Source organism: Anthonomus grandis, chromosome 10 (genome assembly GCF_022605725.1).
Source record: "Anthonomus grandis grandis chromosome 10, icAntGran1.3, whole genome shotgun sequence".
NCBI lineage: Eukaryota > Metazoa > Arthropoda > Insecta > Coleoptera > Curculionidae > Anthonomus > Anthonomus grandis.
Window position 1 is genome coordinate 18,229,919 of NC_065555.1, and position 15,218 is coordinate 18,245,136.

Genomic DNA, 15,218 nt, shown 5'->3' on the forward strand with positions numbered 1-15,218 from the left:
GTGGTAATGGAAATTAATCAACTAATTTGTCTATATCGCGCTATTATACACTCGCGAATTTTGTACGGTATTCAGCTCTGGGGCTGCACGTCGAGTGTTTATTAGCCAAAAACATATTCTTAGGTGTATTGCCGAAGTATCACCGATGACTTCCTGTAGACCTCTTTTTAGGGAATATAGAATTTTGACGGTCCCGTGTGTTTATATTTGAAGTTTGCTTATATGTTTTTAAGAATTTTAATTCCTTTACTGTTAATGGTAGTTTTCATAATTACCCAACTCGTTCTAGAAATGACTTGTCCATGCCTCATAGCAGGCTACTTATTTCTAAAAAAATTGTATTAAGAATAGGTCCAAAAATATACAACAAATTACCGAATGATATAAAGATTAGCAAAACCGTTTCGATATTTAAAGGAAAGTTAAAGGAATTCCTAGCCAATAAATGTTTTTATGATGTAGATAGCTGTCTAGCCGATTAGGCAGTAAAGTATTGTAACTTTTTTAACGATGTAATGTAATGTTTTCTTTTTCTTTTTAACCTTTTCCTGGATTTTTTTAGGAGGATTGTTTTATTTAGGAGTTATGATTCTGTTGTGATTTTCACCTTCTTAGCTAATTTTCTATAATCATGGTAAATAATGCCTGATTTTTTATTTAAATATTTAGTTAAAACTTAGGCCTAACTAACATGAAAACGACTAAATCCACCAATCAAAATCATGCACTCAAAAATAAAAATAAATTGCTTTAAAAAACAAGAGGGAAAAAAGTCCAATAAATTTAAAGGCATTTTTCATTAGAAAAAGGATCACATACAGGGGGTGATTCGGATTCCCGAGGGATGCTGTACCTCTGCGCCACTCCTTGACACTCTTTTCTGGGACACCCTGTATAGTATAGGTGGATATTTTTGAATTTTAGTTATCTAGGTAGTTTTTTGTTTTAGGCCGAGATTATAACATGTAAAACTGTGACGAAATCCATAGATAAAAGTTTTGATTTTTGAGTTGATTGAATTGAGTTGAGAAAATTGCCTAACTTTGACTGCACACCTTTGTCCGTCGATATTTTAAGCAGTGCCTTCTCAGCTTGAGACCTCTCCACTAGCTAATAATTAGTTTGGTAAAAATAAATTAGCATCGTACTTTTTAAAACTCAAAATCTGCATTGAACATACCAGAACATATACAGTGAAAGCTCTCCTTGCGGACAGCTCCTATAAGCGCACATCTCTTTTAACCGGACAAAGTTCCTGGAACCGAATTTTAGCATATCATTTTCAATGTTAAATGCATTCCGATAAGCGGACGCTCTTATAAACGGACGTGGACACTACATTTTTCTGTATGTGATCAAAAAATCTCCCATAAGCGGACGCGAAACTCTAACAGTTGCAATGCACATATCTACATACATAAAATTCGGTAATTCCCCGATTTATATTAGGTGATTCCTCATTTACGCATTTCGTTGGCTAGTCAGTAATGTAATCTTGTGGTTTATCTTCACTTCAAGCAAATTCGTAGTTGATTGAGATATTTTATTATTGTAACTGTAAAATGGCATCAAAAAAAAAACGATGCTCTCGTTAAAGGAAAAGCTGGAAGTTGTTAACGTATTAGACAGAGAAAGTGTTTCAGTTCGTCATTTGGCAAAGAGATTTAATATTGGAAAAACGCAAGCAGCTGAAATTGCCAAAAATAAGGAAGATATCAGGAGTAAATGGCAATCAGGAACTAATATAAATCAAAAGAAGGATTTTTTAAAAAAGGAAGGTTTTGCTATAGACAAAACATGTTTTGAGTGGTTTATGAAAGCTAGAAGTCAGAACATTCCAATCTCAGGGCCGTTAGTGAAAATGAAAGCTAAAGAAATCGCCATTACTTTGGGCTATAATAATTTCAGTGCGTCCGACGGGTGGCTGCAAAAGTGGCGCAAGAGACATAGTGTGAGTTTCAAATGCATATCTGGCGAAGCTGCTGCAGTAAATCAAGTTGATGTGTCACAATTTTTGGAGAAACTTCCGTCCATGTTGCTTGGCTACAAACCAGAAGACGTGTACAACGCAAACGACGCAAGTGGACTTTTTTTTCGCGCATTGCCCGACAAAACTCTGTCCCTTAAAGGAGAAACATGTGTGGGTGGAAAGTTGTCTAAAAATAGACTAACTCTTTTATTCTGTGCAAATATGGCCGGTGAAAAATGCGATTTGATTGTGATCGGGAAAGCGGCTCGTCCCCGTGCTTTAAAAAACGTTGCTATTAAGGATTTACCAGTGATTTGGAAATCCAACAAAAAGGCATGGATGACCGGACATTCGACCGGCACATTCGACCGGAAAATGGGAATCCAAAAAAAGGCAAGTTCTTTTATTTTTAGACAATGCATGCTCTCATCCTCGTGATGAAAATGAAAAATGTGAAAATTATATTTTTATCGCCAAACACAACTTCAGCTTGTCAGCCCTTGGATTTAAATTTTATTATCGGCATTTGATTTTAAAACATATTTTAACAAAAATTGACGATGTCCAAAGCTTATCTGAGCTTACAAAGTCTATTAATGTGTTAGAAGCTTTGTATTTTATAAAAACAGCATGGGATAAAGTAAATTCATCTACAATTAAGAACTGTTTTGGCAAAGCTGGATTCAGAAAAAGTGGATGTAGCTCAGAATTTGCTGAGCAAAATTATTGCGATGCTGAAGACGATCTGCCCTTAGCGACACTTGCTCAGTTACTGCGACATATCAAACATTTAGGAGTAGCAGACCTCCAGAAAGTAGAAGATTTCCTGGCCTTAGACAATAACATAACAACAAAAGAAAATGCCATTGACAACTTTTCGAATTTGGATGTAGAAAGCCCAGGCCAACTTGAATATGGTAGTCCAAACGACTCAGAAGAAAAAGTGGAACTCTAAATCATATTTCTATATTGAAAAAATTTGCTAAAGATGATTTCACTGCATTCCAACATTTAAAAAATTTAGAAAGTTATTACGAAAATTGTCTCCTTCAGCAAAAGATGGTGAAATTTCGTCAGACAAACATTTTAAACTTTTTTCAAAAAGCTAAAGAATAATGTTTTTTTTTAAATTCTCGTACCATGTATTGAAGCATTTATGTTTTTGTATGCGTATACATACATATAGATATATAGCATAAATACATACTTTAAAAATGTGGTAAGTTTCTGTTTCACTTTCCTCATGATTATATACCCTGTTATTTATACTCTATACTCACATACTCTCTTTTAAACGGACACCTTCCATAAGCGGGCAAAAGTTACGGAATCGTGAGTATCCGCTTATGGGAGCTTTCACTGTAAATATCCAAAATGAAGAAATATTAATAGTTATTAAAACAACATTTTTAGTCAGTGTTTAGTGTCACATCACGTATTTTAGTTTAGTGTCACATATAACACAGCATGTATGAACAATTGTAGGGACATTGGTAGATTAAAGAGAACAATTAGAACGATGTTAAAGCTTAATTTTAGGGAAACCTATCGGGGAAGATTTAAAGAATTTTAAAATAGTTACCATATATGCCATAGAAGGTCCGAATATGGGGCATGCTTTTATTATGGGTCACTCTATTATTGGCAACAACGCATACCGATACGATGATTCACAGAGCGTAGATTAACAGTATTTGATCCACGAACAAATCTCTAGCTTCAGCTGTCTAAACATAGATGGCATAGGAAAGCAATCGACAGGGTGTTATTCCGACGGTTACTCAAATTAATACACGTGTGTTAACATTTTATATTTTCGTGAAAAATTCTTAGCCAATAAAATTAAAAATTGGTAAGTGTGGTCTTGAAATGTTATTGTTTAAGATGTACTACAGAGTTTTCCCCAAAATTGTATTGAAATAAATGTGAACATTTTTGTTGTTATGTTTGGGCATATGGGCCACTTAACTGTCTGAAATATGAGCCAGGCCCATATTTAGACCATATTTAGTATAGACTTGTGAAAAATGGAACGATTGTTATTTTTTAGGTAAAAAATGCCCCGAACTAAGGAAAAATACCATACTAAGGAAACATACCAGTGATATGACGAAAGCTATAACTGCTGTTAAAGAAAATTTATTAACTTGTAGGCAGACAGCAAAAACATTTTGTGTACCAAGATCTACTTTACAAAGGCTTTCTAAAGTCGATGGAGATCCTGACCGCATAACCTCAACTACCCTTGGAAGAAAAACAGTTTTAGGTAGTCAACTGGAGAAGAAGCTTGTTGATTACATTCTCACAATGGAGGCAAAATTTTATGGTCTAACTAGACGAGACATCCGAATTATGGCGTACAATTTATTTGAAAAAAATGGTAAGAATAGCCCCTTTAGGAATGAAATAGCAGGAAGAAGCTGGTTGATGGATTTTTACGTCGCCATAAGGAAATACTTTTCCTAAGAAAGCCAACTGGAACGTGTTTTGCAAGAGCTCTTGGTTTTAATGCAGAACACGCATCACGTTTTTTTGATAATCTGGAGCAGGAATACAATAAATACAATTTTCCAGCGCACCGAATATTTAATGTCGATGAGACAGGCCTATCAATAGTGCAAAGTAAGATCTCTACCGTAATTGGTCGAAAAGGTAAACGACAGATAGCTGCCATCACTTCAGCAGAACGAGGATCACTTGTGACATTCGTTGCGTGTATAAGTGCTGGTGGACAATTCGTACCGCCAATGTTAATTTTTCCCAGGAAAAATAAAAATGACCAGTTAATTCGTGGAGCTCCCTCGGGAACAATTTATGACGTACATCCCAGTGGGTGGATTCAACAAAATCTCATTACGAAGTGGTTTCGTCATTTTATACAATTCGTTAAACCATCTGAAGATGACCCTGTTTTGTCCATCCAATATTAGGATGGACATTACAGCCACACCCGCAATTTGGAAGTTATAAGCTTAGCCAGGGAGAATCACATTTCAATATTGTCACTACCCCCTCATTCTACGCATAAATTACAGCCCTTAGATCAAAGTTTTATGGGTCCATTTAAGCTCTACTATAGCGAAGAAATAAGAAATTTGATACGTTTAATCAGCGTCCTTTTTCTGTTTATGAAATAGCCGAGCTATTGGGAAAGGCATCCCTAAAGTCACAGACTGCACAAATAGCAATCAACGGTTTTCGAGTGACAGGCATTTCTCCCTTTAATAGACACATTTTTTGTGATGCTGAATTTATTACTGAGGAAGCTGAAGCTGCTAAAAGATGCAGCGATTTTAAAGAAAACTCCACCAACAGCAATACTTCCCAAGATCAAAGTTCCTCTCCCGCGTCCAGTCCAGCAACTCAAATTAACAAAAATGCTAAATCTACTGACCCGCCATGTTCCAATAATGATCCCCAACCCGGATGCTCTAGATATGTTGATGATGTTCCTGCCTCCACTTAACCTAGTTTGTCAAAATCACCCAAGTTTGTGTCGCCTTTTGCGATTTCCCCAGTCCCTTCCATAAAAAGAAAAGTAACTAATCGTGGAAAATAGTCTTCTAAGTCTAAAATTATAACGTCTTCTCCATACAAAAACGAGTTAGAAACTTCTATTGAAAAAACTAAAAATGTTAGTGGAAAAGGAAAACAGAATGTTTGGCAAAACTTTCTCCAAGGGTAAATCGTCCCAGCTAAAACTTCCAAAACGAAAAAAGATTGTTGAATCGTCTGACTCTGAGAGTGAAGATGGCGAAATATTCATTTCTGATGATGAAGATAACGCCATTGAAGAATTCGATTCTCCTCCTGAAAACGAAGATGCAACGTGTATTTATTGTGAAGGACTTTTCTCTGAGGATGTCAAGGGCGAGTCGTGGGTGCGCTGTTTGATGTGTAATATGTGGTCACATGAGGCTTGTGCGGACACAGAACGCGGCGAATATATCTGCGATATTTGTAAATGAGTATTTTAAGTCTCGTTTTTTGAAAATACATATTTCCTTACGATTAAATACGACTTTTTGTTACTTTTATAGGGTGGCCGATATTTCAAGCACTTTTCATAAATCTTAAAAATTTATACTTTTTGAAAATCACACCATTCTTATTAAGTTTTTTTTTTAAACCGTGTTTATAACTTTAAAGTGGATGTTCCCAGTAATTAGGTTTCCAAATTACAGGTTAATTCGTTCAATGACACCATTAATATTTTCAAAAAACAAAATGGGGCTGATATTCGGACCTTCTCCTCTAATATATCCAAGAATTATTGTATTTTTTCAAAAATAAGGATGATTGCTTGATTTTTGATGATTGCAAATTATCTACCAAGCATTAAAACATTGCCAAACATAGAATTGTTAAAGAAAGTAATATTTAAAATCCTGATAAACATTGAACCATACACTATTCATGAGCGTTTTGAAAGGGTAAATAGATTGTAGAGTGAACTATATATGTTTATGATGTACATACTTTTTGTATAGCAGTATTTCATTTTATGTAGCAACATAATTCTGAAATAAAGATTGTTTTATTATTATTATTATCATTATTATTATTATTATTATTATTATTATTATTATTATTATTATTATTATTATTATTATTATTATTATTGCATAATAAAAAATCAGAAATAAAACTCTAATAAACAAACTTAAGAACATAACATTTTTTAAATAAAAGGCTCAAATAAACCGCCTTCTTTCGCTAAACAAAAACTTAACCTATCGTAAAAGCTATTTCGCACCTCCAAAAGAGTTTCAGGTAAAATGGAATTGGTAACTTCGACAATTTTATTTCGCAACTCCTCTAAATTTGTTGGCCTACTAAATTCATGCTTGTAAATGGTCTGCTTAAGGTAACCCCACAGATAAAAGTCATTTGGAGACAAATCTGGAGATCTAGGAGGCCATTTAATATCGCCAGTCCCACTAATAAGGCGGTTAGGAAAAGTATTTGTTAAAAATTCTTTTACTCTAGCCGCGTTATGAGCAGGACAGCCATCTTGCTGAAAATAAACCGATCCCAGGTCTACATCAGGTAGGATTTGAATGGCAGGAAGAACTTGGTTTTGCAGCAACTCAAGGTACTTTTGGGCGTTTAAAGTGCCATCAATAAAAAATGGCCCTATAACATTGTCGCCCAAAATACCTGCCCAAACATTCAATTTCTGAGGATACTGGGTACGAAACTGAAAACTTCTGTGGTCGTTTTCCTAAGACCAATAACAAACAATGGAAGGATTGTGTTGGCCATGTAATGAAAAAGAAGATTCATCAGAAAACAAAATATTTTTTTTTTTAAATATTCGTTTTCATTTGCCTTTTGCATCATGGTTTCACAAAATTCCATTCTTCGCCACTGGTCTTCAGGAAATATATTGCTGAGTTTTTGAATACTTGAAACATTTGCACCCATATTTTTTCCAGATATAAGCAACAGTTTTATTGCTCATTCCCAGTTCCTCTCCAACACTTCTAGTGGACCGTGTCGAATCAAGTTCTAGGGTACTGCAAACCATTTCTTCCCGCCGTTCTATATCCTGGACCACTTCAACAGGTGGTTCTTGACGTTTTGTGTGGCATTTTTTACAATCTTGAAGACAAAAAGATGTCTCAAAATTTGTAACCACATTTAAAACCGTTTTTGCACAAGGAATCGGTCTATTCTCAAATGTCACTGAAAACAAATCTCTACATTGTACTGCCGAATTGCCTCCATAAAACTATTTAATTAGTTGAACTCTTTCGGAAGGGGTATAAACAGACATAGTGAAAAAAACACGAAAATAACGCTCAAAAATTATTAATGCAACGTGCAGTAACACAGCAAAGTGAGGTCTGCTGACTCCCGGTTCAAAAAATAAAACCGAAAAATTCCGCCGCCTGCAAGCCGCATCTAAGCGGTGTTGCCATTATTTTGGGTAATACGTAGCTCACGATAACACGATCTGTATAGTCAATAAGTGAATGTGAAAAATCACTTAATTTACCGAAAGACAACACTGACAGAAACACAAATTAAAATATAAAATTACTTTAAAGGCCTAATGTACATTTGAAAAAGTAAAAAGTCTGAAACATCTTAAAAAGATCTTAAATGCAAGATGCCTATAGAAGAAAATACTAATTTCTTCAGTTCAAGGAAGTTCTAATAACTTCCTTAGCATCCCTATGAAACAAAACATAACGCGCCAGCGTTTTCCGACATCTACTGACGAGTTTAATTAACTTTTTAATATTAAGACACAAAATATCATCTAAAAAAATACTTATTTTTCTCTTTTTCTACATATAAATTTTTCATTAAAATGATATTTAATTACTTATCTTTATTTAAATTGGCAGGTCCTTCAAAACCCATTGACCATCACATCGTCGCAAGACCTTTTATGCAACGTATTAGTGGGGGCCGCCCATTCGATAAGCGGCGACCAGAAGTACTTGCAAAGTACCTCTTTGCATCCTTGCTGCCATCACTGTACTGGAGAAGTGCAGAATATTTGACGTAAAACGTGTACATATTAAATATTTTAAGCGTTATTAAAAAAAAACTCAATGTAAATTTAGAAAAAAAGGAGCCTTAAAATATACTTTTAATTTTAGAATAAGTGTATGACTATACAGGGTGTCCCAAAAGTAGAAGTCCAAACGAAAGGAGGCAATAGAGGAGGTCAGTAGCAATCAAAAAAACCCCATATACTATTATTCGATTGTTGATGGTTTAAAAGTTATTACCGTTTTTCTGTTTTTTATAAAAATAGTGTCATGAATTCTGTAAAGAACTCATAGAAAGAATATTCTCACGTATTTGCGTGGTATTTGTTATGAATGTTGCCTTAAATAGTATACTTTTTCATAAGTAATAATTGCATGAAAACAATTGCTTCTGTCACTACTTAGAAAATGATAATTTCCCAATGTGTTTAAGTTTTACATACACATTTTTGCGTTTGAATTGATGCTGCTACAAAGCACGTGTTCGACCAAAAATAAACAGCTATCAGAAAAAGTTGCTTTATTTATGCAGATTCTTTACGGTCAAATATTTATGACAAGAAAACTAAATATTCTTTTTCAAATAATTTTTAAGATCAACATACCATTTCCCTGTCGCGAATGTAGTTAGTTTCTTTTTGGTTTTTCAACAAATTAGGCTTTATTTCTTATACTTAGACTGTTTGCTGTTTCTATTTTCGGAGTTTTTCGTGTTTTAACTCCCTTGCTACTAATTACAAGTAAACCTTCACAAATGGCTTATAGTTCCCACGAATATGCAGAAATGCACTATGTTTATGGGCTTTATGATGAGTATCCTGACCATAGAGTTTTCATAAATGTGCATCAGAGTTACTTGGAAGGCATCATTCCTGGTCAGCCACGGAGAGTAGGAAGACCTAGAAATGATAACGATGAAGATGATAATGTGGAATTTGCAACAGAGAATCCAACAAGTGTTCGTCGCATAGCAAGACGTTCGGGACTTCCCAAATCCACAGTTCATCGAGTCTTACAAAGAAATCTGTTATATCCTTATCATGTGCAACGTGTTCAAGCACTTCTGCCCACTGATTATGAAAAAAGGATTCAGTTTTGTCGGGAAATGCTGCAGCGTAATAGAGAAGACTGTAATTTTTTTTAAAAACATTTTGTGGAGTGACGAAAGCAGTTTTAAAAGAACAGGGATTGTTAATATACACAATTTGCATTATTGGGACTATGTTAATCCTAATATAGTGAGAAATGATCGTTTTCAGCATCAGTTTTCAGTCAATCTATGGGCAGGGATCATTGAAGGCAAATTAATTGGACCATTCGAGCTACCAGGAAGACTTAACGGCGAAAATTATTTACATTTCTTGCAACATAACTTAAACGATTTACTTGAAGAAGTATCTGTAGCAACACGGCGAGACATGTGGCTGCAACACGACGGAGCTCCTGCTCACTCTGCCCGAATCGTAAAGCAACATCTTGATACTACTTTTAATAATCGATGGATTGGAAGGGGAGGAATCATCCAATGGCCGCCGCGTTCGCCTGACCTGAACCCCTTAGACTTTTTTTATGGGGATATTTCAAAGAACTTGTTTTTATCAATGAAAGCCAAACTGAAGTAGAACTGCGAAGAAAAATAAGACAAGCGGCCAACGTTATTACCAATAATGACAGAGCCTTTCGGCGCATAAAAAGTAATTTCATCCGCCGTTGCCGAATGTGTATTAGGGCAGGTGTTTCGCATTTTGAACATTTATTGTGATGTTTAATAGCAATAAATTCTTTTTTTTCATTATTTAGAATTAGATTATTTAGTATTACAATATTTTGATTTTTGTCCAAAAACGATTAGTTTAATAAAAAAGTCAATCAAAAAAGACTCGTATCACTTATCTGAAAGTAGTTCACCATATGAGAATCTTCATTAAATAAGCTTTCCTGATAATTTTTAAATAAAAATTAAACATATTGAGAAATTATTTTTTTCTTACTAGTGAAAGAAACAATTATGCATCCAAATCATATTTATGAAAGGGTGCACCCCTTAGGGTCACACTCGCACTAAATACTAAGTAAATAAATTATGATATTTTTTTAATAAATTTTGTGCATGATGCATGAAGCGATTTTTACAAAAATGAGAAAAATGGAAATAACTTTTAAACCATTAACAATCGGATAATAGTATATAGGGTTTTTTTGATTGCATCTTGATCTTTTCTTGCTCATTGATCTCCTCTATCACCTCCCCTCGTTTGGACGTCTACTTTTGGGACAACCTGTATATATTTTTTTCGTATTTTTGGGAAGGAGTTGGAGTGGGAATTAAATTTTGTGTTTGTTCAAATTTTGGAATTTTTTGTAAATACCACTAATCTTCACTAATCAATCACTAACTTTGACTTTTTTATGTTTCGAAGTTTGGAGTCCTGAAAATGGCTTTATAAAAAGTCAGAATGTCGACGTTTGAACAAAATCGCTTTTCTTGTTATTTGAACCCCACAACAATTCCTTCTCTCAAATTACCATTGTTGTCTGGGTGTAGTAAGTTTCCATTGGTGATCTAACTTATTTTAAGTCAACTATTTATTATGTTAATTAGGATAATCTATATTATGGGGTTAACTAATAAGTAATTTTTGAAATTATTATAACCGAATACAGGGTGTTTCCAAGCTGATTGTTTCATAGACATAAAATATCGATATTTTCTTCGATGGCGAAAGGTCCGAAAATGTGTCTAATAAAATGTAACAAGGAACGGCGTATATCAGCTTTTGCTTAATAATTTAAATAATTTTAGGCATTTTCCTTGTGCATCGGTAACAAATGAAATTTTGGCCACTCTGTAAACGCTTCTTTGAAACACTCTGCATAAATAACATTTTAAAATGCCATAACTTCAATCTGCAATAAAAGCAATAAATAATTACTAAGTTAATAACTTGGTTTACCTTATTTTATCAACGCCTTTTCTAAAAAGAAACAACAAAAAATAATACAACATCTTACAATAACAATATTTATTCGTAATAAAATATACAGAATGCGATTATTGTAAAAAATATATACAGTACGATCAAGTTTAGCATATGTTCCTGTAATTATTTACATATATACAATGCTACAAAAGGGCGATTAATATCAGTCATAATGATCAGATGATGTTTTTAGGTGTAGTAAGTAAAAATTCACTGAATTGAAATGTCTTAATAAAATGAGGATAAGTTGAGTAATTTTCATTATTATAAAGCTTCCAATCATAAGAGTATTTTGAAAATAGAAAGATTTGTATGCCTAGTAGCCCAAAAAAGTGCCTTTCTGAAATTATTTCATTGTGACACTTTGACACAGCATATTTATTATCAAAGAATCCGATAAATAAAATATAATTACATGGTATCTTAATTGATCGATCATCACAGAATTCAATCTTAGATATCCACAGGGTGTCAAAATAGAATTATTATAGTTTGGTTTTTTGACGAATAACCTTTAAAGTATCTTATAAACAAAAAAATTCGTTTTTTATTAAATGTAACATTTCTTACCATTAACATTTTTTAGTTTAATTGGCAGCAACTGAAGTAAAAATATAAATCAACAAAATGTAAAAATTTTAAAATAAAAATGTGCAGTCAATATTTTTGGGCCCAATCCTAGGCAATTTTTTAATTAACTCCTTAAAAATTTCTTAATATTTTAATAAAGACAAGAAATTTAATAAAATCGAACTATACATTCTTAATAAAGCCTTTAATTAATAGTATTAAAATAAGGTTAATTTTAATACTACTGTACAAAGGCGGAGATAAGGCTGGTCAAAACAATAGGCCATTAACAATTTACGAGCGTCGTCAATAAAATTGTTGAAAAATTTTTAAAATTAAAAATAATGGAATTTCTTACAATAATTTAATAGAGGAATCACAATTTGCATTTAAGACTGGTTTTAATAAATCTTTTAAAATGTGTCCGACAGAAATCAAAAAACCAAAGTGAGTAACATTCACACACACTGGGGTTTTGTCTTGGGCACAATTCTAGTTTATTTTCAATTTATGTTAAAAGTATTTTTTGAATTAACTAAAATAGCAAAAATAATGAGCTGTGTCGATGACACAATGTTATTAGTAAGGAGCTCTGCTTCGAAAAGCTTTTAAAAAAGCGGAGTATGTGTTATTTTGAGTGAAAGACTGGTTAGTTTTGCATAACTCAGACTAATTTCGATTTGGATTGTTTATATAATTGTAAGATTCATAACAGAGAGCCAGTTAACTTTCTTGGTGTTTATTTTGATCGGACTCTGAAGTTGAAAAACACATTGATTACAACCCAACAAAACTTTAAAAAAATATTTATAAATTCTACGAGTTAAGACAAATTTTATGTAAAAAACTAATTGAAAGATTAGTTAAATCAATCATCAATTATGGTATTTCATTTTGAGAGACTTTCAATTGGGGGACATGCAAGACAGCAGTAGAACCTTTCGCAAAAGTTCAAAAATATATTATTAAAGTGACGCTTTTCAGACCCGAGATATTTCCATGTGATTCGCTATATAAGGAATCAAAGTTACTAATAATAAGAGAATTATACTATGCCTCGGTAACATATCTTTCATTAAAGGTGAAAAATTACGAGAGAAATTTGATAATAACATCATAACAAGAAATAAAAGTTTACAAAAATACACTGTTCCTCTTCTATATTTTATTGGTATACAACGGAATATTTTGTTAAATGTAAATTCTTAAATATTCTTCCTCTAAAAATAAAAGTTTTTTTAAATAAGTCACAAAAACACACAAAGGTTTTCATAAAGGAATGGATTTATATGAATTCTAAATCAAAGATGTAAGGAAATAAGCTGGTTATAAATGTTAACTAACGTACATTTATTTGTTTTGAAATAATAAGCTTTGTATATTATACTATGCATATTATTTGTATAAAGTAAAAATATGGATTTTACTGTTTCTTTTTCGTCTATTTTTAATTTTTTGTAATATGTAAACAATATCTATTTTGTTTTGAGAGTAAATAAGTATAACACACACATGTTCGTGGGCACATTATGTTTTGCCTAGCAGTACTAAAATTTTATATTTATTTTGAATTAATAAATTGTGTAATTCTTTTCTTCAAAGAAAATCATATTAAGCAAAAAATGGTATTTAAATGAGCGGTTTTTGGCACATTTTAAGTAATAAAATCAAGTTAGATGTTAGTTTGTCTTTAACATATGTCTAATAACTATTTTATTATGCCAAAATGTAATTATTTTAGATTTGGGTATGGATCCAAATGTGAATTGGGAGATCGTAGTTTAATTTATAACTTAATCCGACTTAACTCTTATGTACTTCATTTACATATAACATGCTACAATTGGTACAAGAAGGGGATAACTATTATAGATATTTTTTTTTTAAATTGATGTATCATGTGTCATGAAGTGTCATGAACTTCTGCAAAGCATATACTATCGTTTGGTGCATTAACGGGAGGAGTATCTTCAGAAACAAGGAAGTTATGCTCTTTTGACTTATTTCCTTTATTAATTGTAATTGTAATAATGGGATAAGTCACCGATCGCTTCTAGGATTCGGGAAGTGTGTACCGACCTAATTATTTGGACAGCGAGTCTGTTATAGTGTATTTAGAGGGATCTGATCAAGAAGTAAGCAATGTGAATTCGGCAAATAGAGGACGAAAGAGAATAGAAGCATTAAAGATAGGCAAGAAAATATCAGAAAACGAGTAAAAGGCGAAGCCTATTTAAATAATAAAGGGCAACAAGTCCAAACTAGGCAGCAAGGTCCAAACCGCAGAATAAATTTTTGACTCATTCAATGGATTAGGTAAACAAGAGAAACAAGACTTACTGGCTGTTCTAATTTCTGGTGCACCTAAAAAGAAGCACAGCCACGCAAAGAAAATCCTAAAAACGAGAAACAATTTTTAAATACAAAGTAAGTCTGCAACAACAATTTTATGGTTTTCTTTCTAGATGTATTGGTATTTTTTTTTAGATAAAGCTGCCCTGATCTGATAGTATTATAAACAACGTGTTTTATCTACATGGACTTGAGAGCGCATCTATTTCTACATGTTTCCAAGTGTTATTCCCCAACCCGATTTATACCAGATACCAGAAAACAATATTCAACAAATAAATAATCACGAAAAAGAAATCTTTTCCAAAAAGGTATCACACTACGGCGGAGAAAAAAGTAACTAGAAAAGTAAGTTCTATCTATCCTCAGAACGAAATACTAAAATAATGCACCAACTATGTTTAAAAAAAATTGAAAATCAGTGATGCGAACTTCTCCAACAAAGCCAAAAGCCAAAATGTTAAACTATTGATTAGTTCTTTTGACATTTTAAAGAAAACTTTAACTAGGTATAGTCTTAGTAAGTCATGTAAACATGTAAACAGAAACACAGGTACATGTAAGAAATGTAGCTTACTTGAGAATAAGTTAAAAATTAGTTTAGATGAAGAAGAAAAAATAATGCATTTTGAAAAAGGGTTGAAAAAGATCTACACTTAAAGAAATCTGAATGGTTTTACAACATTTTAGAAGAAAAAATAAAAGGAACTTAGGAAGGCGAAGAATCGGAATTTCTTTGTTTCGACTTTCAACAGAATGTACCCCTACCTAACGTGCCATCTATAAATGCCCTTAACGTTATTAAGTGCGCCGCGATAAATAGAAAACCGCAACTGTGGG

The 15,218-nt window shown here is 32.8% G+C and overlaps 1 protein-coding gene across 3 annotated transcripts in view; it reads left to right on the forward strand.

The window, feature by feature from the left end:
* The window catches only part of LOC126741575 (golgin-45), a 30,724-nt gene extending 19,305 nt beyond the window's left edge, over window positions 1–11,419 (forward strand). For all 3 annotated transcript variants that reach the window (XM_050448056.1, XM_050448059.1, XM_050448058.1), the window contains exon 6: window positions 8,326–11,419. In XM_050448056.1, coding sequence (XP_050304013.1) covers window positions 8,326–8,484 — 159 coding nt within the window. In that variant the 3' untranslated portion in view covers window positions 8,485–11,419. The remainder of the gene's footprint in view (window positions 1–8,325) is intronic.
* Window positions 11,420–15,218: the final 3,799 nt, after the last annotated feature.